Below are 21,404 nucleotides of genomic sequence, written 5' to 3'. Positions count from 1 at the left end.
TAAACCACAGAGCCTATGGCTTGCCGATCAGAAGGTTGGTGGTTCGAATCCCCGTGGTTCGAATCCCCGCGACGGGTGAGCTCCCGTTGCTTGGTCCCTGCTCCTGCCAACCTAGCAGTTCGAAAGCATGAAGTGCAAGTAGATAAATAGGTACTGCTCCAGCGGGAAGGTAAATGGCATTTCCGTGCACTGCTCTGGTTCGCCAGAAGTGGCTTAGTCATGCTGGCCACATGACCCGGAAGCTGTATGCCAGCTCCCTCAGCCAATAAAGCGAGATGAGCTCCACAACCCCAGAGTCGGCCGTGACTGGACCTAATGGTCAGGGGTCCATTTGCCTTTATTTGATAATGATAATAATAATAGTAATAGTAATATCCCACATCCCAAACCATTATGAAAGCTCTTTGGCCTTTCAGTGCAAATTTCTCCTAGTTCCATACACACATTTATTTTTTTGTACGCAGCTTTGACAAATACATACAAGCGATTTCCCCTAACCTAATGCATTCTTTTTACGTTATTTTCTCAAATTACATGCATTCGTACGCACACTTTACCACAGGCCGTTTTGTACACATTGTTTGCTCGGAGAACCGCTCCGCAAAATTTTGAAAGCTGCACGTTTCAAAGGAAGGTTTTGTTCCGGCTTGCGTATTGTTCCGGGAAGTGTGCATTGGTTGGGTTCGCCTTTAAATGCGGACGGACCTGAATTTCTTCCCCCAGCCCTGAAAGCCGCAACATCTGCCTTCTGTAGCGATGAAGAAAAAAAGGCTGCCCATGTTCACGATGTTTCTAGCATGCCCTCTGGCAGTTCAGGGAAGAAAAATGGCTCATGCTCTTTTGATACCTAGGAATGATTAAATTGGGGGCCAGCCTCATCCCTTCCACTATTACACTGCCTGGCTTTTTTTGGCTATATTTCTTTACTATGCAATTGTGAGCCCTGCTCTGATTTAAATGCCAAGAGGGTGACTGCTCCTCTGGCTCACAATATACTAGGATAATAGAACCGTCCTGCTGTATATTACGAACAGTTCAATATATAGAGCCGGCTGCATCCCAGAGATCTTGTCTCTTGGTTTAATGTGGGATTGGTGAACCTTGTTCCTGCTGAGGGCCACATTGCCTTGGCAGTAATCTCATGGGGGCCGCATGCCAGCGATGGGCAGGGCCAGAGCCATCCGGCTTTCCAATATCACCCCCCCCGTTTCCCACACAAGAATTTCCAGAGACTTCCCCCAATCTTATCCTCTCGGCCACAGTTGATGAATAATTGTCCCCATCTGGCCTGCAGTGATGCAGCCATAAAGATGATGAGGGGAGCTGAGGACCTCAGGGAGGAATTCGATGTGGTGTTAAGGAGACTATTCTGTCAGTGCGCACATTTCAGGTTGCCAGATGGAATGATCTCCCCTCTCCGTGTGCTATTCTGGGGGTTCCCTTCACCCCCTGGGCCAATTTGGGGAGGGTTTGGGGGGGCACACGGGAGTAGAAGGTGAGGGGACAAAAAGCCCTGTGGCTTCCACTAGCGGGACTCATTAGTTGAATCTTGCTCTCAGCATTTTTCTGTCTAGCAGCACTTCTGGACTCTTACGATATCTGTATGGGTTTCGATTCCCTACTGGCAAATTAAGCTTATAGAATCAAAGTCGATTTGCTGCTATTGCACACCAAGCCCACTTCCCTCCCCGCCACCATTGACTTTTTGCATTAAGGAAATTGATGGAGAAACGCACTGGGAAGCATGGGATAACATTTACTTGATGCAACAAATCAGAATGAACGCTCCGTAAATATCCGATGCTGTCTAACCTCCCTGTAAACCTTGTGCAAACAAATCAGGACAAATGCTCACTAAACAGATCACCTGGGAGTGGCCTAAATTCCTGCCCAAGCTGCTAGGAGGAACTCAGCCAAAGTAATACAGGCACCTGTATCAAGCTTGCACCCCCTGCCCCGTGGGGGTCTCTTAGCATCTTTAAAGGTAAAGGTAAAGGTACCCCTGCCCGTAGGGGCCAGTCTTGCCAAACTCTAGGGTTGTGCGCTCATCTCACTCTAGAGGCCGGGAGCCAGCGCTGTCCGCAGACACTTCCGAGTCACGTGGCCAGCGTGACAAGCTGCATCTGGCGAGCCAGCGCAGCACACGGAACGCCGTTTACCTTCCCGCTAGTAAGCGGTCCCTATTTATCTACTTGCACCCGGTGGTGCTTTCGAACTGCTAGGTGGGCAGGCGCTGGGACCGAGCAACGGGAGCTCACCCCACCACGGGGATTCGAACCGCCGACCTGACGATCGGCAAGTCCTAGGCGCTGAGGTTTTACCCACAGCGCCACCCGCGTCCCTCTTAGCATCTTTAGTGAGGTGCAATTTTGATCAGGAAGTTGTCCACTTCAATGTGAAACCGATTTGTAAAAAATGTTACATGGGGGAAAAAACAAGAGAGAGAGATATTGCACATACTTTTGTAAATCAAGAAAACCTTTAATAAAAATACATAAAAAATAAAAAAATTAAAAAGTAAAAACAAAGCCTCCGTACAGGGGATCTTTCCCACATCACATCTCTTCTGGCCCCCTCAACTAGTGGTTTTCAACCAGCGTGCCATGGCACCCTGGTCAAGGGTGCTGTGGCCTCTGTCCCTCTTTCCTTCCGTCCTTCCTCTGATGCCCTCTTGTGTCTCTGCCTCCCAAAGGCTTGCACAGCTGTTTATTGCTGCAGCCCTGGCTGTAAGCTCCACAGGTGAATGACGCCTCTGGGAGGCACCTCTCTTTGGGGTGGGGTGGGGGTTCAGAGACCAGTGACAGCAGCAGCAGCTGCCCAGAGGACTCCCAAGGAGAGGGGAGAGAAGAGGAGAGGAGGCTGAGGGCACACTCCACAAGGGAGGGTGTTTGAAAAAGGGCGAGAGGCTGCCAGCTCTGCAAGCAAGGGGTGACATAACTGGGCTCCTGAGCCCCATAGGAGTGCCGCAGAAAGTGTTGGGATGTTCCGTTCCACCTTAAGGAACAGGCATGATTGTTGTGTGCCACATATCTGTTTACACTCCAGCTCAGTATGCTGGGAACTTCTGTATGTGTATAGCTTTCTGTTTTGCTTTGGACACGAAGGAGATCAAACTTGTTTCCTTTTTGTCCTGATCTATGCTGAATAAACCTGCTTGTAAATATGCTCACACAGCCCCTCACACCACTTCTGTTTGTGCATTGTTTGCTCTTCTGATAGTGTGCTCAGTTTTCTGAAGCCTGGGCCGCAGATTCATGCGGCACTAAGGACTGGAGTTTGCTTGGCACACCGGCTGGTGGGCTGGAGCCAGTTGGGGGCCTGCCAATTGCCCCCGTTTCCTTGGGTGTATGCCAACAGAAAGAATGCACCGTATTTTTCGCTCCATAAGACGCAGCCGACCATAAGACACACCTAGTTTTAGAGGAGGAGAACAAGAAAAAAAATATTCTCTCCCTCTGTGCGCAGTGCCCCTTCAGCGAAGCGGCAGGAGAAGTGGAGCCCCTTCCATTTCTCCTCCTTCGCTGAAGGGGCGCTGCGCAGAGAGGGAAAGCTGCGCAGCGCCTCTCCAGCGAAGCGAAGCCAGAAAGCCTGCATTCACTCCATAAGACGCACACACATTTCCCCTTACTTTTTAGGAGGGGAAAAGTGCGTCTTATAGAGCAAAAAATATGGTAGTTGGTTAAGGGAGCCGTGGACTCAAAAAGGTTGAAAACCTCTGCCCTAATCCCTTACTATTGGCTGTTAAGTGAAAGCATTTGAAATGAACTGGGCCAAGTCACTACAGCAGGACGATTAGCGTAACAACCTGGGCTCTGTCTATGAATGAGTTGAAATGCTGCAGCATGCTGCTCCAGACTTGATGCTTCCCAATATGCAGCAGTGCTTTGTCGCTACCAAACAGTTAAGGAAAGCCACTTTGGATGCTCAGCTGCTGGGAGAATGCTAGTTCGCTAAATGAACTGCTTGGATGCCTCCTACCGTGTCCCGCAGAGAACCGTCTGCTGCCTTGCTATGTGTCTGTCTCTCCTTGTGTCTGTGTGTACACGCGGGAGTCGAATCATTTAGGGCCAGCTCTACCATTAGGCTGAACTAATGTGGCAAGCACCGACCTGTTGATTATGGCTGCAACGAAAGGTCCGTGAGTTGTTAGCTATTCAGTTTGTTGTTACTTTACTTATGCAGCTGCGACACGAGAGAGGGGCATGTGGCCTTTCCTGTCTCAAGAGCCAATATAACTTGTTTGACCTTTGGCACACTGCACCTCGACTTTCTGTGTGGTTGCAAGGCAGCTCATCTCAGGCAGCAAAGGCAGCAAAATGTCTTGGGAGAACCCTGTAGAAGACCAGAAAAATGCAGGGAGGGAATCCCCTCCATCCTGAAACCTCCCAGACTATGTTGGGCCAATGGTTGCACATGTCCCCCACACCACTGTGGACTATCCTTTGTAGCCCTGGGCTGACTTAGGTTCTGCTGAGTTGAGTGATGTAAGAGCCAGTAGCCAACTCCTGCCTTTCCTTCAGCCTCTGGCTTCCTGGTGGCTAGTTTGGGAGTCTTGGTTGTCTGGCCCTGCTCCACCTTGGATCTCAAATCTGGCTTGGGGGAGGGGGTAGTTATGGACCCATAAGAAGCAGACCCTGTGATGTGCTTCTTCTGAAATCCACCCCCCGGGCTCGGTAGGCTCAGAGGGCCCATGGAGCTCACTCAAGCCTCCTTTGCTGCTGTAACCACTGTGGGGGCAATTTTGTGGCTTGGTTTGAAAGGAAGCCACAGCCATTTCAGAGGCTTATCAGGTTTACATCTCCTCTACGTTGAAATGATTGCAGAGGCTACAAGATGCTGCCCTTCTTTTACTTCTCTTTTGGGGTCTGTGAGAAAGAGAGAGAGAGAGAGAAAGAAAAGGAGAGGGAGGGAAGGAGGGAGAGGAAGAAAAGGAAGCATCGCCCTTCATTGAAATACACTGCCTGGGTTCTTTCTATCTGCACAAATCGTACTGGTAAGCGCCGGAGGTAGTTTCTTGGGGGTTTGGTGATACCCAAACCAGTTTGCAACTTGAATCTGCAATTACCGCTTGAAATTAACATAGAATTGATGTCGAGAGGAAAACGGCATGTTAATGCTTGCAGCGTTTTGCTGCAGCAACATGGGGATTTATCCAGATAAGCGTCTTCCTCTCTTAACGTTATCAGTAGAAAGTTAGTTGAATAGTATCCCAGAGTGCTTTGCAAGGCACCATTTAGCCCCAAGGTGCTCGGTTCGTTTCTCTACAGCTTCTGTATTTATTCTCCTAACCCACTTGAAGCAGTTTTAACAGGACAGGAAACCCGCCTCCTGCCATTCACACTGCTGGCTGATCATCGCAGCACTGCATGCCTACTGTTAAGGGTAGGGCCAGCCCAAGACCTTTTGCTGCCTGAGGTGAAAGCGAATATGGCGCCCTTCTGTTCTGCACAGAAGCCAACCTGTTTATTGAGCATTCATCCTGATTTGCTTGCACAACACATACTCAGAGGTTAGGTTATATCTGTTCACATCTGGAGATTTGTTCTGACATGTTTGCGGGGTGGTTATACAACAATGAGCATTCATCCTGATTTGCTTGCGGGGTGTTTATACACTAGTCATTCTTTGCGGTCCAAACCTGGTAGAAAAGAGACTCCGGCACTTATCGGATGTGACTCCGTAAACTAAGTACAGCTTCTGCGTATGCAAGATGCCAGCAGCACTCTTGCTAAAGTAGACGTAAGAGATAAACCCCAGAATAGTTCCTGCAGAGGTGTGAAGCTATCCACAACCTCCACTATATCAGACCTGGTTCACAAGCTACGCATTTTGGTTAGGAAATATTTTATGGCTGCAGCCCAGGGGCCAGAATCCACACAGACTGCTTCATCCATTATACATGCATGCCTAGCCTCATTGTTTTCAAGGAAGGAGTGCCGTAGCTGGCTAGACATTTATGATCTTCATTCCCCCCATCCACTAGAGTGATTTCCTAGGGTTCTGAGCTGTAACCTACATGTGGAGGTGGTGGCCAATTAACATCCAATTTCCCCGTTGTCATTTTCAGTCCAGGCACATGGATATTTGGGGGAGGGGGGGAGGAGAATACAACGGTTCCAGGAATTCAGAAAATGCAACAAGTGGTCAAAACAAATCAGAATCCGCAGGAGCTCCAAACCCTTAGCTGAAGCACAATTTTCACCTGCAAGGATCAAGTGCTTTTCTACTTTGATTTCTTTCACCTTAAAAATAAATGTCGTTTTCTTTTTCTTAATCTTAAAAGAAGTGGAAAAGCAATTTTTGTTGTTGTTAAAGAACACATGTAACTCTTTCCAACTCTTTTCACATTTGCACACTCCTCTCCTTAGGTAGGTGTGTGTCTTCTTTTTTGCTTGTGCAGCACAGCCTCACAGCTAAAGATGCTTTAAGCCTCTCAATGTCTTTGGAACAAACACGCCTGTGCCTGGTGTTCATTGTTGGGGACTCATTCAGCAGTTTGGAATGAGAAACCAGTTTCGGACTACAGCCAGAAGTTAGTCTGTTTTTAAACATGGACGTTAATAATTGCATGACACTAAAAACCAGCTGCCTGAGGCGCCCACCCCTCTCTAACTGACCACAGGACTGGCCCCAATGAGTTGCCTAACAACTACAGGATGCATTTCCCTCCACTTCTGCCAAGAAAACAAATTGCAAGGTTCTAGCGGGATGGACGGGAACAGGAAAGTCTCACTGGGCAGGTGGTAGGAATAACAAGGCGTCTGGCAGGGGCTCACACAGTACTCACAGCTTAACAGGGTCAACTATTCATAGTGGCCAATGAGCGCAACAGCCTTGCTTGCAGCGAAAGCAACACATCAGAAACCTGAACCTATTTTTGTTCTCTCTTCCTCCTTTATATGTTAACAAGGAAAGGATAGGCGGGAGGGGAGGCGACGGTACTAAATGAAGATGTCTCTTGTTTGAAAAGCAGTCTATGCACGAGATGTTTGCAGGGAACTTGGTTTGTATTAATGCAAGAACGTAAGAAGAGCCCTGATGGATCAGTTAATCGTGGAATTGGAAGGGGGTTCATCGGGTTCATCTGCAATGCAGGAATCTAAGCTAAAGCATCCATGACAGATGGCCATCTGACCTCTTCTTGAAAACCTCCAAGGAAGGTTGCTTTCACCATGGCCTTAGTACAACAGCTCTCCAATTGGAGCGCTCGCAGGCCAGTGTTTCCCAGTTGTCGGTGTTTATACTATGTATTTTTAGATTTGCCTCAATACAGTTTTCAAACCTCTTTTGTTGACCACCAGCATTGCACTTTCCATTTTTAAGTTGGGAATAGATGAGCTGCTTTGGAAGACGATCATCAGGCATCTGCACAGCACGACCAGTCCAACAAAGTTGATGTTGAAGAATCATTGCTTTGACACTGGTGATCTTTGCTTCTTCCAGGACACTGGCATTAGTTCGCCTGTCTTCCCAATTGAGGTGTAAAGGTGTCATGGGCTTTGAAGACGCTCAAACTCAGGACGAAAGGGAGAAGCATGCTAAGAGGAAGGCATGCTTGGCAAACCCTCACCATGATCAACTCCCACTTGGAAACCTATGTCCCCACTGTGAAAGGATGTGTGGATCCAGAATTGGCCTCCACAGTCACTTATGGACTCACTTTAGAACTGTGTTTATAGAAGACAATCTTACTCATCTACGAGTGATCGCAGAAGAAGAAGAAGAACAACAACAACAACAACAACATTGCTTTCCCCATTTGCAGTTGCCAGCAACTGGTATTCCAAGGCATACAAACAGGGCCGGATCACCCACAAGGCAGACTGAGGCAGCCACCTCGGGCGGCAGAATCCTGTGGGGTGGAGCTGCCACCAGAGAACCAAGGAGAGGTGGTGCTGGCTTCTGGCGAGATCTTGCATGAGAGTTGCAGGAGATCTTGTGAAATCTCACTGGGAGGCTGTGACCCCAGTAAGCAAGGCTTGGGCAGGGGGAGGGGGAGGGTGCAGTAGCACCTTTCCATTTTGCCTCAGGCAGCGAAATGGAACGGGCCACTCCTGCCTACAGTGGAGAGGGAACCTAGGCATTGTGCTTCATAGCCACCGATTAACTTATCCTCCACGAATTTGTCCAGTCCTCTTTTAAAGCCATCGCTATATCTGTGGGTTAAACCACAGAGCCTAGGACTTGCCGATCAGAAGGTCGGCGGTTCGAATCCCCGTGATGGGGTGAGCTCCCGTTGCTTGGTCCCAGCTCCTGCCAGCCTAGCAGTTCGAAAGCAAGTCAAAGTACAAGTAGATAAATAGGTACCGCTCTGCTGGGAAGGTAAACAGCGTTTCCGTGCGCTGCTCTGGTTCGCCAGAAGTGGCTTAGTCATGCTGGCCACATGACCTGGAAGCTGCACACTGGCTCCCTCGGCCAATAAAGCGAGATGAGCGCCGCAACCCCAGAGTCGGCCACGACTGGACCTAATGGTCAGGGGTCCCTTTACCTTTTTATATCTTGTAGGATTGAGTTCCACAGGCAAGCTGCATGCAGCAAAACATTGCACACATAGGTGTGAAACCAGAAATGAGAAGAAAAGGGTGGCCTGTAGGAGGAATTCTGTTGTCTCCCCCCCTACTTTTCTAACCATTTGGTATACTGCTGCCGCAGCCGCCGTTCTGCTGCTTCCGAGGAAAAAGGCTGAATGTTTTCCATTAAGCACAACATCTGCTTCTTTTGCAACAGCCAAACTTCACTGCTGGGGATGATGGTATTGGCACTCTTCATTTAACACTAATTGCACAGGCTTAAATTGTGGTTATTTTCCAACATGTGTAAATTAACACAGCAGCGATAAAGACAAAAGAGTGAACCTGGATTTGAAATTGTGGGAATTCCCCCCCCCCCCGAGGGGAGGGAGGAACAGGTGGCAGAGAGCTGTGTATTCATGCATGCATGTGATGATGTCAGAGTCCACTGGAATCTATTTTACTGCCTAAGGCACAAAGTGCTAAGCACGTGTGTGTTTCAGCCAAATTAACTGTTAAGAAACAGCAACAACAGTTAGGAAACCAAATGTCTGAACGCTCCCCCTGTCTCTCCACAAATGGAAGTACCGGAGAAATTGCTGCTGAGGGCTGTCGATGACAAGATTGCATATCATTACATATATTTAGGTGCCGGGTGAAAGTATTACTCCAGAGGTGGATTTAGGGCAGAACGGCTGGTTCCATTCTACTGGGTGCTGAGCTTAGGGGGTGCCACAACAATGACATAGTGAAGGGAGCAGAACAGAAGGCAGGCAGGGGGCGATTTTGGCTGTGCAGGGTGCTGCTGAAATTTGAACGTCCATCATATCCTAATCCTGCCTTGTTTCTTCTGGAACAGCAGCTGCTGCTTCTGCCTGCGGATCCAGCTGTTGAGTGGAGTCCTCTTCAAGTGTTCAGAGCAAATCTGTGTGAGCTAAGGGAGGGTTGATGGCAATGGTGCACAAAGACATAAGCCCTGCCCCATCCCTGCTTGTGGCAGTTTCAGTTCAAGGCTTCCTGCTTAAAGAGGGAAGTTCTGCAGGGATTCTGAGCATGTTCAGCTCAACACACTTGGAATCCAAACTGTTGCATTCATGTGCTGTTCACTGCTCTGCATGCAGACTGTCCCATGTAGGGTCTGGGATGTCTTCAGTCTGCAACCCTAGAGAGCTGGTGCCACCCAGTGTAGACCAGTGGGTTCGCAAACGTTTTTCTCTGGGCTACACTTTCTGAATAAAAAGTTGCCTGTGCTACACTGAACAAGAAGAAGAAGAGGAGGAGGAGGAGTTTGGATTTGATATCCCGCTTTATCACTACCCGAAGGAGTCTCAAAGCGGCTGACATTCTCCTTTCCCTTCCTCCCCTACAACAAATATTCTGTGAGGTGAGTGAGGCTGAGAGACTTCAGAGAAGTGTGACTGGTCCAAGGTCACCCAGCAGCTGCATGTGGAGGAGCGGGGAAGCGAACCCGGTTCACCAGATTACGAGTCCACCGCTCTTAACCACTACACTGGCTCTCGACAACTCCTAGCAGTGCTTGGTTTATAACACAGACCACAACTACTTTATAATAGGCTCATGGGACACCCAGAAAGTATGAAACAGTGCAGCTACATAAGAACATGAAGCATTCCCCAAAGATTGTATACGAGCCTCTTACATGACACACACCTTAAGAATGTATACAAACTCAACGAGAGGGGTGAACTTGCAGTTCTACTTGATGCCCTTGCTCTCATTTCAAAAATATATCTATCTTCATTCTGCAATTTTTAAAAATATACTGTACTGTGCTATACTATCTCGAATGTTTAAATGTTCAAATGTTTCTTTGATTGTCCTTGACTCTACCCACCTCACTTAGAATCATAGAATCATAGAATCATAGAGTTGGAAGAGACCACAAGGGCCATCGAGTCCAACCCCCTGCCAAGCAGGAAACACCATCAGAGCACTCCTGACATATGGTTGTCAAGCCTCTGCTTAAAGACCTCCAAAGTAGGAGACTCCACCACACTCCTTGGCAGCAAATGCCACTGTCGAACAGCTCTTACTGTCAGGAAGTTCTTCCTAATGTTTAGGTGGAATCTTCTTTCTTGTAGTTTGGATCCATTGCTCCGTGTCCGCTTCTCTGGAGCAGCAGAAAACAACCTTTCTCCCTCCTCTATGTGACATCCTTTTATATATTTGAACATGGCTATCATATCACCCCTTAACCTCCTCTTCTCCAGGCTAAACATGCCCAGCTCCCTTAGCCGTTCCTCATAAGGCATCGTTTCCAGGCCTTTGACCATTTTGGTTGCCCTCCTCTGGACACGTTCCAGTTTGTCAGTGTCCTTCTTGAATTGTGGTGCCCAGAACTGGACACAGTACTCCAGGTGTGGTCTGACCAGAGCAGAATACAGTGGCACTATTACTTCCCTTGATCTAGATGCTATACTCCTATTGATGCAGCCCAGAATTGCATTGGCTTTTTTAGCTGCCGCGTCACACTGTTGGCTCATGTCAAGTTTGTGGTCAACCAAGACTCCTAGATCCTTTTCACATGTACTGCTCTCAAGCCAGGTGTCACCCATCTTGTATTTGTGCCTCTCATTTTTTTTGCCCAAGTGCAATACTTTACATTTCTCCCTGTTAAAATTCATCTTGTTTGTTTTTGCCCAGTTCTCTAATCTGTCAAGGTCGTTTTGAAGTGTGATCCTGTCCTCTGGGGTGTTAGCCACCCCTCCCAGTTTGGTGTCATCTGCAAATTTGATCAGGATGCCCTTGAGTCCATTATCCAAGTCGTTGATAAAGATGTTGAATAAGACCGGGCCCAAGACAGAACCCTGTGGCACCCCACTAGTCACTCTTCTCCAGGATGAAGAGGAACCATTGATGAGCACCCTTTGGGTTCGGTCAGCCAGCCAGTTACAAATCCACTGAGTGGTAGCATAGTCAAGACCGCATTTTACCAGCTTCTTTACAAGAATATCATGGGGCACCTTGTCAAATGCCTTGCTGAAATCAAGGTAGGCTACATCCACTGCGTTCCCTTCATCTACCAGGCTTGTAATTCTGTCAAAAAACGAGATCAGGTTAGTCTGACATGACTTATTTTTCAGAAATCCATGCTGACTATTGGTGATCACAGCATTCCTTTCTAGGTGCTCACAGACTGTTTGCTTAATGATCTGCTCCAGAATCTTCCCTGGTATTGATGTCAGACTGACTGGGCGGTAATTATTTGGGTCCTCTCTTTCCCCCTTTTTGAAAATAGGGACAACATTTGCCCTCCTCCAGTCTGCCGGAACTTCGCCTGTTCTCCAGGAATTCTCAAAGATGACTGCCAGTGGTTCTGAGATCACATCTGCCAGTTCTTTTAATACTCTTGGATGCAGTTCATCTGGCCCTGGAGACTTGAATACATCTAAACTAGCCAAATATTCTTGTACTATCTCCTTAGTTATTCTGGGCTGTGTTTCCTTTGCTGAATCATTTGCTCCAAATTCTTCAGGTCGGGCATTGTTTTCTTTATCGGAGAAGACTGAGGCAAAGAAGGCATTGAGGAGTTCAGCCCTTTCTGTGTCCCCTGTTTGCATTTCACCTTCTTCTCCTCTGAGTGACCCCACTGTTTCTTTGTTCTTCCTTTTGCTACGGACATACCCATAAAAGCCTTTTTTGTTGCTTTTAACCTCTCTAGCAAGCCTGAGTTCATTCTGTGCTTTAGCTTTTCTGACTTTGTGTCTACACGTGCTGGCTATTTGTTTGAATTCCTCTTTGGTGGTTTCCCCCCTTTTCCATTTTTTGTACACATCCTTTTTTAATCTTAATTCAGTTAAAAGTTCTTTAGATAGCCACCCTGGCTTCTTTAGGCACCTTCCATGTTTCTGTCTCATTGGTATTGCCTGATGTTGTGCTTTTACTATCTCCCTCTTAACAAACTCCCAGCCATCATGAACTCCCTTTCCTTTTAGTATTGCTGTCCATGGGATCTCACCCAGCACTTCCCTAAGTTTTATGAAGTCGGCTTTCTTAAAGTCAAGAAATTGAGTCCTAGTATGCTTGGCTGCTCCTTTCCGCTGTATAGTAAACTTCAGAAGAGCATGATCACTCGCGCCTAATGATCCTTCCACTTCTACCCCACTAACCAGGTCATCAACATTGGTTAGGACCAGATCTAAAATGGCTGTTCCTCTTGTTGCTTCTCCCACTTTCTGGACAATGAAGTTGTCTGCAAGGCCAGTGAGGAATCTGTTTGACCTTATGCTCTTGGCTGAGTTTGACATCCAACAAATATCCGGGTAATTGAAGTCCCCCATTACTACTATCTCCCTTCCTTTTGCATGCTTGGCCATTTGTTCCAGGAAGGCATCATCTATGTCCTCCATTTGGGTTGGGGATCTATAGTAAACTCCCACAATGAGGTCTCTGTTATTCTTCTCTCCCTTAATTTTGACCCAAATGCTCTCACTTTGGCTTTGAGGATCTAAATCTTGGATCTCTTCACAGGTATACACATCCCTGACATATAACGCCACTCCTCCTCCTTTCTTGTCTGGTCTGTTTCTCTGAAATAGATTGTATCCCCCCATTATTACATTCCAATCGTGGGACTTATCCCACCAGGTTTCAGTGATGCCTATTATGTCATATTTAGTTTGCTGTACCAAGAGCTCAAGCTCATCTTGTTTATTTCCCATGCTTTGCGCATTAGTGTACAGACATTGAAGTCCATTAATCATTCCCCCGTGTCTCTTATTTAAGGATTTTTTCCTCCCACCACTAGGTCCGCGTGCTGTTTGCTCCATTTGGTCTATGACATTTGGATGATCATCTTCATTAATTGATAGACTCCTACCTTCAGGAGCACTGTCTCCCTCCCCCACATTAGTCAGTTTAAAGCCCTCCTGATGAGGTTTCTGAGATTTTTGGCAAAAACATTTCTCCCAACCGTTGTGAGGTGCAGCCCATCACTTGCCAGAAGTCCATCTTCAAGAAACTGCAGTCCGTGATCTAAGAATCCAAACTTGCCATCCTCTTCTTGCACACCAGTTTGAGAACAAACTGAACTGCTGAACTGGAGGAACCAATTGTGTAACACAGTACAGTGGTACCTCAAAAGTCTGTTTGACTTCCAAAACATTCAGAAACCAAGGTGCAGCTTACAAGTGACTGTAGGAAGATCCTGCAGCCAATTGGAAGCCTGGAAGCCACGCCAGATGTTTGGGTTCCAAAGAAAGTTCGCAAACCAGAACACTCACTTCCGGTTCGGGAGCCAAAATGTTTGAGTCATAATAATAATAATAATAATAATAATAATAATTTATTTGTACCCCGCACATCTGGCTGAGTTTCCCCAGCCACTCTGGGCGGCTTCCAACAAAGATTAAAAATACATTAAAATGTCACATATTTTAGGGCTGCCTTCAGATGTCTTCTAAATGTCAGGTAGTTGTTTATCTCTTTGACATCTGACATCTGATGGGAGGGCGTTCCACAGGGCAGGCACCACTACTGAGAAGGCCCTCTGCCTGGTTCCCTGTAGCTTTGCTTCTCGCAGTGAGGGAACCGCCAGAAGGCCCTCGGCGCTGGACCTCAGTGTCCAGGCAGAACGTTTGCCAACCAAAGTATGACAGGGGCGCCACACTCTTTGAGAGCAAACTGATGTAGAAAATGCTGAACTGGATGGACCAAGCGTGTGACTCAGTATAAGACAGCTTCCCATGTTCTTCGCTGTAGCCACTATGCCTCACTGGCCCTCACATGCTCCCTCAAGCCCATCTGTCCGCAATAAGAAGCAACTTGATCTAATTCACAGGCTTTTAAAAAAACGTTAGCAGGATAATGCATGTGAAGTACGTTTAAAGCACCATACAAAAGCTTAGTATTCTTATAGGGTAGGGGGACTACTTTTGGAATGGCTGTGGACACAAATGCACCGCAGCTTTGCATCTCGAACGGAACCATTAATGCTGCGGAGGGCAGAAAATTCAACTGGTAGATGTAAGCATCATAGCACCGTATGTTGCCAGGGGAAGCTGCCCATGTCCCTGTGCAAAGTGCTTGTTGTGTGTTCATTAATGAGCGGAAAGGGAGACTTGATCTAGTTAATGCCGCTGATCGCATTAACGACACAACACACACTGTGTTTATTTTTTCCAAAGAGTTTCTCTTGCGGACTCCATAAGTAAATGGGAGAGCGAGCAAGGGAAAATGCTTCTGCTTCCATTATTTATCTCTCGAGATGAAACCCGCAGAAAAAAGGGGCACTCTTTGTTTTGCTACGCGCTCCCAGGATAAATAACAAAAACAAATAAATTATTTGCGCAGGAAGGCATCCTGTACACGCATCAAGAGTCAGTGGTCAAGTAAACAAAGCATGGTTATTTTGTTATCTCTTTCTGATATGTGAGCCGCACACGCACTCCTAGAACTATAGCTTTATTGCGAATTGGTGAATAGCCATTCCTAAAGGTGATGGAAAACCCTTTAAATTTCTCCAGTAGTTATCTGTTTTAATTAACTCATGCTGCACGGAAATGCTAGCTCTTTGTTTAAACAAATTTAGCACCAGCTGATGTGTAACTGTTGATCTAAGACTGAGAATGCTGGGATTGTATGTGGAGGAGTCACGTAGGGTTCTTTAGAGGACTATGGTAGGCGATAGGAGGGCTGTGTTGTCTCTGACACAACGCAGAGGTAGACTATAGAGCTCATCACCACTGGATGTAGTTACAGCCTCCCTTCCGAATGACTTTAAAAAGGGGTTATACAAATCAGCTGAGCACTTCAAGAGGAGAAATGCAACATGAAATGGTTGAAAGATCATATATTTGAAGAAGTCTGCATGCCTATGAAAGCTCATACCAATAACAAACTTAGTTGGTCTCTAAGGTGCTACTGGAAGGAATTTATTTATTTTGTTTCAACTACGGCAGACCAACATGGCTAGCTACCTGTAAATATATCAAAAAGTTCAGCACAATTACTTCTGGACTGAACTGGCACAGTGGAGTTTATTTCTATCACATCACATGTGCTAATTGGCTTACCAATGCCAGGATGTCTGTTTTATCAACTCCTCTTTCTGTAAATGCCGCTGTCCGTAACGTAATTATCGCGGTCTGTGCTTTTCTGCACTTCATTTCCTTCTAACCTCGCTATTCACAATGCTCTCCTTCCAAATAATGTACATCTGTACCTGCAACTTGGAATTAACCCTGCACCTGATGAAGTGGTCTGTGGAAGCTTATGCTATACTAAATGTGTTAGTCTTTAAGGTGCTACCAGGCTCTTAGCTGTTTGCCCTGTCGCAAAGTTGCCTTACTCCCTACATTGCTTGATCTTTGTGGACTTACATGATTTCGGGAGAATTATCAGATCTGGCACAATAAAGATGTAGGCACATCAATCATTCCACACAATTTGGCAATGGCTGTGTACACACACTTCCATTTGCTCTGCAATCCACCTCTGGTCTGGGAAGCAGTGTACACATTAACCACCCACTATTTCTCTTGCTGCTTCATATGAAATACTGAGTTTTGATGCCTTTGCATCCAAATCAGCCTTGATCCGAATTGAGAAAAAGGATGACCTAGCTGCGTTTAAAGTTGGCAATGTGTGAAAAGACTTGGTCATCTTGATGGGTTGCACGGGAAGAGCCTATCTCTATTTGGATGAATTCAAAGAGCACCACCCCCCACAAAAAAACAATGAGTGGTCTGGGCACAAATTTGCCAAGGCAAAATTTCAGGATGGTGTTGTTCCTGAATTTTTTCAGCAAACAGATTTAACCCCAGAGACAGACCTTTCCTTCCAAGAAACTGCTATATCTGCTGAGTCTTCAGCAATGACAATTTTTTTTTTTACCTTCTGAATTTTATTCCAGACACGTTCTTTATCACTTTTCCTTCCTTCGAGGGTGTCCATGGCATCTGCCATTAGTGACTGCAGCTGTGACACCAAGATAAAAATTATCGGAATGGAATTCACACAGAAATAACTTCTCTAAATACACAGATTAAAACCTAATTAAAAAATCATTTGTACGCTGATGATTTTATTGCTCATCTTTCGCACAATGAACACCACCACCACCACCTCCTTCCTCTTCTCATCCGCACTTGCCTTGTGTTATTGTGGGATGGATAATGCTCAACAATAAGGGTGTATGTGTGTGTTTGGTGAAATATCCTGTCAGAAAATGTGCACTTAAGGAATTTTGGAGAAGCTTGCTTTGCAATGCACTATGTGTTTGTAAATATTAGAGTATTTCAGTCTCATTAATTTCAGCATGCGAGTGGAACACCTACTTAAATGCCTTCTACTGAGCTCAACAATCAACTCGAAAGTGTGCAACTGGCTAGGCTGCGTCGATTAAAAGAAACAAAGACATTTATGAAAAAGGCTTTTCAATACCCCCCCCCCATGGGGCACTTAAGGTGGTTCATAAATAAACATTAAAAACGCAAACTGCAATCTAGCTTTTGGGCTACACATACATAGAAGCAGCACCCAGTTTGACTGAACTGAAGGATCAAATCAAACTGTTTAAAGTTCTCCTTTTAACAAACTGGCTGTGTTCTAAAGGTGCAGCCAGGTGGGTTGCGATGTGAGAGATCAATAAGATTTCTCTTAGTTAGAAAAAAGTATTTGCAGTGTTATGCTATCCTTTCCCTCTGTGGGTGCTATTAATGTGTTGCTGTTTGTTTGTTTTTAAAGTTAAATGTGGGAAGTCCAGATTATAGATCTCTTTCTGCATTACTTAAAAGTGGTGCCCTAAGGGAAAAGAAAAACAACTTGTCATAGAATATTCTGTTTGGGGGGTTCTCTACGGCTGCCAGGTTTGGTAAAGAAAGATCGAAAGCAATGCAAACACTCCCAAGGCTTGTTGAAATTCTACCCTTGAGAAGGTCACTGTGTCTTCCCAAAGGTGAAGTTTGCAGCTGGGAAAGCCAGGTTTAAGTAATGGTTTCCCAGCATGTGCTTAAGCCATGATGTATGACTTGGTCTGCAAGCCATCCCAGAGGAGAAACCACCAGCCACTGCTCATTTGCATGCAGTAATTAATTTAGACGCATGCAAATGGAAAATTATCCATTGCGTTAGTTTGAAGCAGAGCACTGGGCTGCGTCTCCAGGACCAGCACATTTACTGGTGGTCTTCAGGGAAGCGTTTTTGTTGTTGCAGAGTCCCCTGGTGCTCCTGAGGTCATAATAAGAACAAACACACCCTTGCTTTGTGTAACTTCTCATTGCAATACGAACGACCTGTGGAATGTTCTCGTGTGAGGATTTGAGCTGATAGCAAATGCCTGGAGGATGCCAGTCTCAAATTCAGTTATGCAGCAATTTGTGATTTTTTTTTATTTTTTAAAATCCTCATGGAAATTTCTCAGCATTTCATCTGAAATTTCTCAGAATGCACACATTTTTGCATGCAGTTTTAACTGATGTATACACCCATTTCCCCAAGCAATTTCCCTTAATACGATGCATGTTTGTTATTTTCAATAATATTTGAATTCTTATGCACACTTTATCCCAATGTATGCATTTCTGTACACATCCCTTGTCTGGAGAACCTTATCGCACAGTTTGGAGAAGCGCAAATTTTGAAGGATGGTTGCGTTTCGGTTTGTATATTGTTTAGGAAAATGTCCATTTGTTAAGCTTGCCTTTAGATGTGGGCTGAATCAAATTTCTTCCCCATCTGTACACACAGCCCCCTCTGTTCTTTTTTAAAAAAAATTCCACTTGGGTGATGGCAGTGGACTGAGACACCCTAGCCCCACATCTCTTTGGTGTACGCTCTAAATAGCAAAACGAGCTTTGCAGAATCCGAATTACTGTGTTGCAGATGAGCAAGGTCTCAGGCTTCAAGGTCTCAGGCCTTTTGCAAGTTAGTGACTGTGATATTTACAGAAAGGTTATGGAGCTTTCTGTAAGACCAGGGGGTTAGTTGTGTTCCCTCTTTAACCAACATTCAACCTCTGCGGCCCAAACGTAACAGCTGTATTGGGCAGATTGGTGGAAACATTAAGGGCACAATTAGGGTTGCTATATTTCCAGACAAAGTTGTTAAGCTTTCTTTTAAGGCAATCACCCAAAAACAGGGCCCGAGGTGCAACCACCCCCAAACCTGGACATTAGCTTACAATTGTAAAATTCCCCCCGAATGTGCATTCCCTGGATGCCCTAAGCACACACTTATTTTGCTTAATGGTTATACCAGCCTTGCTCCTAACAACTCTTAGCACCTTTTGTAGCTAATAGGAAGCCATGACATGCTCTCCAACATTTCTCCGATGAAAATAGGGGCGTCCTATTCCACAATATTAATAATCATACTATGTATACCCTGCCCACCTGGTTGGCTTGCCCCAGCCACTCTGGGTAGCTTCGAATAAAGCATAATAAAACATTAAACATTAAAAAAAAACCCTTCCCTATACATGGCTGCCTTTAGATGGCTCGGGGGTCGGATAACTCCATACCCTCCAACCAGGGCTTCCCCCCCAAAACAAAAACACGTTTAGGGGTACTCTCATTTTCCTACTCATATTGAAATAATGCCCCTCAATGAGGGCAAACTTAGATTAACAAAATGTTTAGGGGTATGGTAGAGCCAGTGTGGTGTAGTGGTTAAGAGCGGTAGACTCGTAATCTGGTGAACCGGGTTCGCTTCCCTGCTCTTCCACATGCAGCTGCTGGGTGACCTTGGGCCAGTCACACTTCTGTGAAGTCTCTCAGCCCCACCCACCTCACAGAGTGTTTGTTGTGGGGGAGGAAGGGAAAGGAGAATGTTAGCCGCTTTGAGACTCCTTAAAGGGAGTGAAAGGCGGGATATCAAATCCAAACTCTTCTTCTCTTCTTCTTCTACCCCTGCGTCCCCCCCCCCCGAAAAAAGCACTGCCTCCAACATTTCTCCGATGAAAATAGGGACATCCTAAGGAAAAGCGGGACGTTCCAGGATCAAATCAGAAACCGGGACAGCTTCTGTAAATCCGGGACTGTCCCTGGATAACAGGGACACTTCCAGGGGGGGGGGTTAGGTGTGTGCCTGCCACGACCGTTTAAGGCAGGCATGTCCAAAGTCTGTTTTGGGGGCCTAATCTGGCCCACCGGTCAATTTAATCCGGCCCCGGTGGCAGTATATGTCCTGGGGTAAAATCCTTAAAAAAGCTCAGCAGCTTCAATCTTAAAGAAAGCTCAAGAACTTTGGAGATAAATCCTAAAAAAGCTCAACTGCTATCCTAAAAAAAAAAGCTCTCAACCACTTTGGTCGGCCCTCGTGCATGTTCACTTCATCAAATCTGGCCCTCTTTGGAAAAAGTTTGGGCACCCCTGGAAGTGATGTGAGAGTGCTTTAAACGGTACCAGCAGCCCTCTGTCTCCTCAGGCAGAGGCCCTCCTCCATCACCTGCCATCTCAGGGGCCCAGATGTTGCTGGACCACAGCTCCCACTCTTCTTGATGACTGGCCATGTAGCCGGGGCTGATGGGAGCTGGAGTCTAACAGCATCTGGAGGGCCTTTGTTTCTCCATGGAAACAGGGACCTTCGGTGTACAGAACAGGTGCACTGCCGCTGAGCTTGAGCTTGTGAGCTTCCTGGTAGCATCTGCTTGCCTGCTGCGAGAAACAGTGTGGATCTTTCATTTTGATCTACTGCGGCTCGAATGTTCTTGTGCTTATTTCCCTTACTTGCATCCGCTGCAGAGAGTCCATTTCTTGCACATTCAGTGAGCGATCTCTCAGTCAAATAAATAAACAAACAAAAAAAAGCTCCTTATTTTATTTTGTTTTAGGTGGTTCCCCCCGGTTCGTCTTGTACTCTTGATATTTACGCTACGGGATGCTAATAATCCTGTCTATAATGCACTTTGTTTCGTAATGCAGGAAACACACCAGCGCTCCTCATCCTCCACAATAAAGAGATCTGAGGGCGGCCATTTCAAATGCCTCTTGAAGTGTTATATGCCTCTTTTGGGTTTGCCAAAATGTGCCCAGGTTTTCAAAGCAGCTGCTAATTTTTTTTATTTTTAAAAAAATAGGTTCAAGAGGGGAAAGGCAGAAGAAAACAACAACAACACTGTGTTTTGTTCCTCTTGCTTGACAAGCAAACCCACACAGCAAGGATTGAAAACCAGATTGCTCACCAGTTCAGCATCCTGCTGGCTGATGTCTTGGAGGTAGGGGATAGTGGCGAGCTCCGCCATGGCTTGGTTGATCACTTGCGATTGCTCCTTGATGCGCTGCAAACGGCCGAGCAGGCTGGCGTGTTGCAGCTTCTCTATCACCCCCGAACATGCGCAGAAAGTCTCCTGGGCACACAATGAAACGCAAAGAGGTTAGACAAGAGCTGAGGGACTCCATCTGGCTTTTGAAAATGGCTATTGTATTATTATTATTAATAATAATAATATTTATTATATTTCCATCCCTCCCTTCCTCACAAAGGAGTGACAATGCAGCAAAACATATTCTCTCTCTCTCTCTCTCTCTCTCTCTCTCTCTCTCTCTCTCTGTCTCTCTTTCTCTCTCTTTCTCTTTCTCTCTCTTTCTCTCTCTCTCCCCCTCTCCCCCCACACCACATTAATAAACATCTACCTACCTACCTACCTACCTACCTACCTACCAGCAACATTAAAAAAGTGAGAACATTTAAGAACAGTCACATGTTCACATAGGTCACAATGTCAAGCTTGCCAGAAACAGTATATTTCAACCAACAAATGCCTGGCTGAACAGGCTGTTTTTAAATTCCTCCTAAATGTGAATAATAAGGAAGGCAGTTGCACCTCACCAGGGCTGGCATTTCACAAATGGGGGGTGCCACCAAGAAGGCTCCACCAACAGATCCACTGATATCTAGGTAAAGGGACCCCTGACCATTAGGTCCAGTCATTTA

General features: G+C 46.1%; 1 protein-coding gene and 1 long non-coding RNA gene across 2 annotated transcripts in view; both read right to left on the bottom strand.

Moving 5' to 3' along the window:
* Positions 1–21,404, bottom strand: part of LOC309533343 — a 598,890-nt gene that overhangs the window by 121,742 nt on the left and 455,744 nt on the right. The window lies entirely within an intron of this gene.
* The window catches only part of SPATA16 (spermatogenesis associated 16), a 173,993-nt gene that overhangs the window by 20,105 nt on the left and 132,484 nt on the right, over positions 1–21,404 (bottom strand). Inside the window, exons 9-10 of the mRNA XM_082224290.1 lie at positions 20,653–20,817; positions 16,365–16,448 (exon numbers count right to left, since the gene is read on the bottom strand). Of these exons, the coding sequence (XP_082080416.1) occupies positions 16,365–16,448; positions 20,653–20,817 (249 nt within the window). The remainder of the gene's footprint in view (positions 1–16,364; positions 16,449–20,652; positions 20,818–21,404) is intronic.

This window comes from Podarcis vaucheri, assembly GCF_965113315.1.
Source record: "Podarcis vaucheri genome assembly, chromosome: 5".
Lineage (NCBI taxonomy): Eukaryota > Metazoa > Chordata > Lepidosauria > Squamata > Lacertidae > Podarcis > Podarcis vaucheri.
This window is presented reverse-complemented; position numbering and strand designations above follow the sequence as displayed.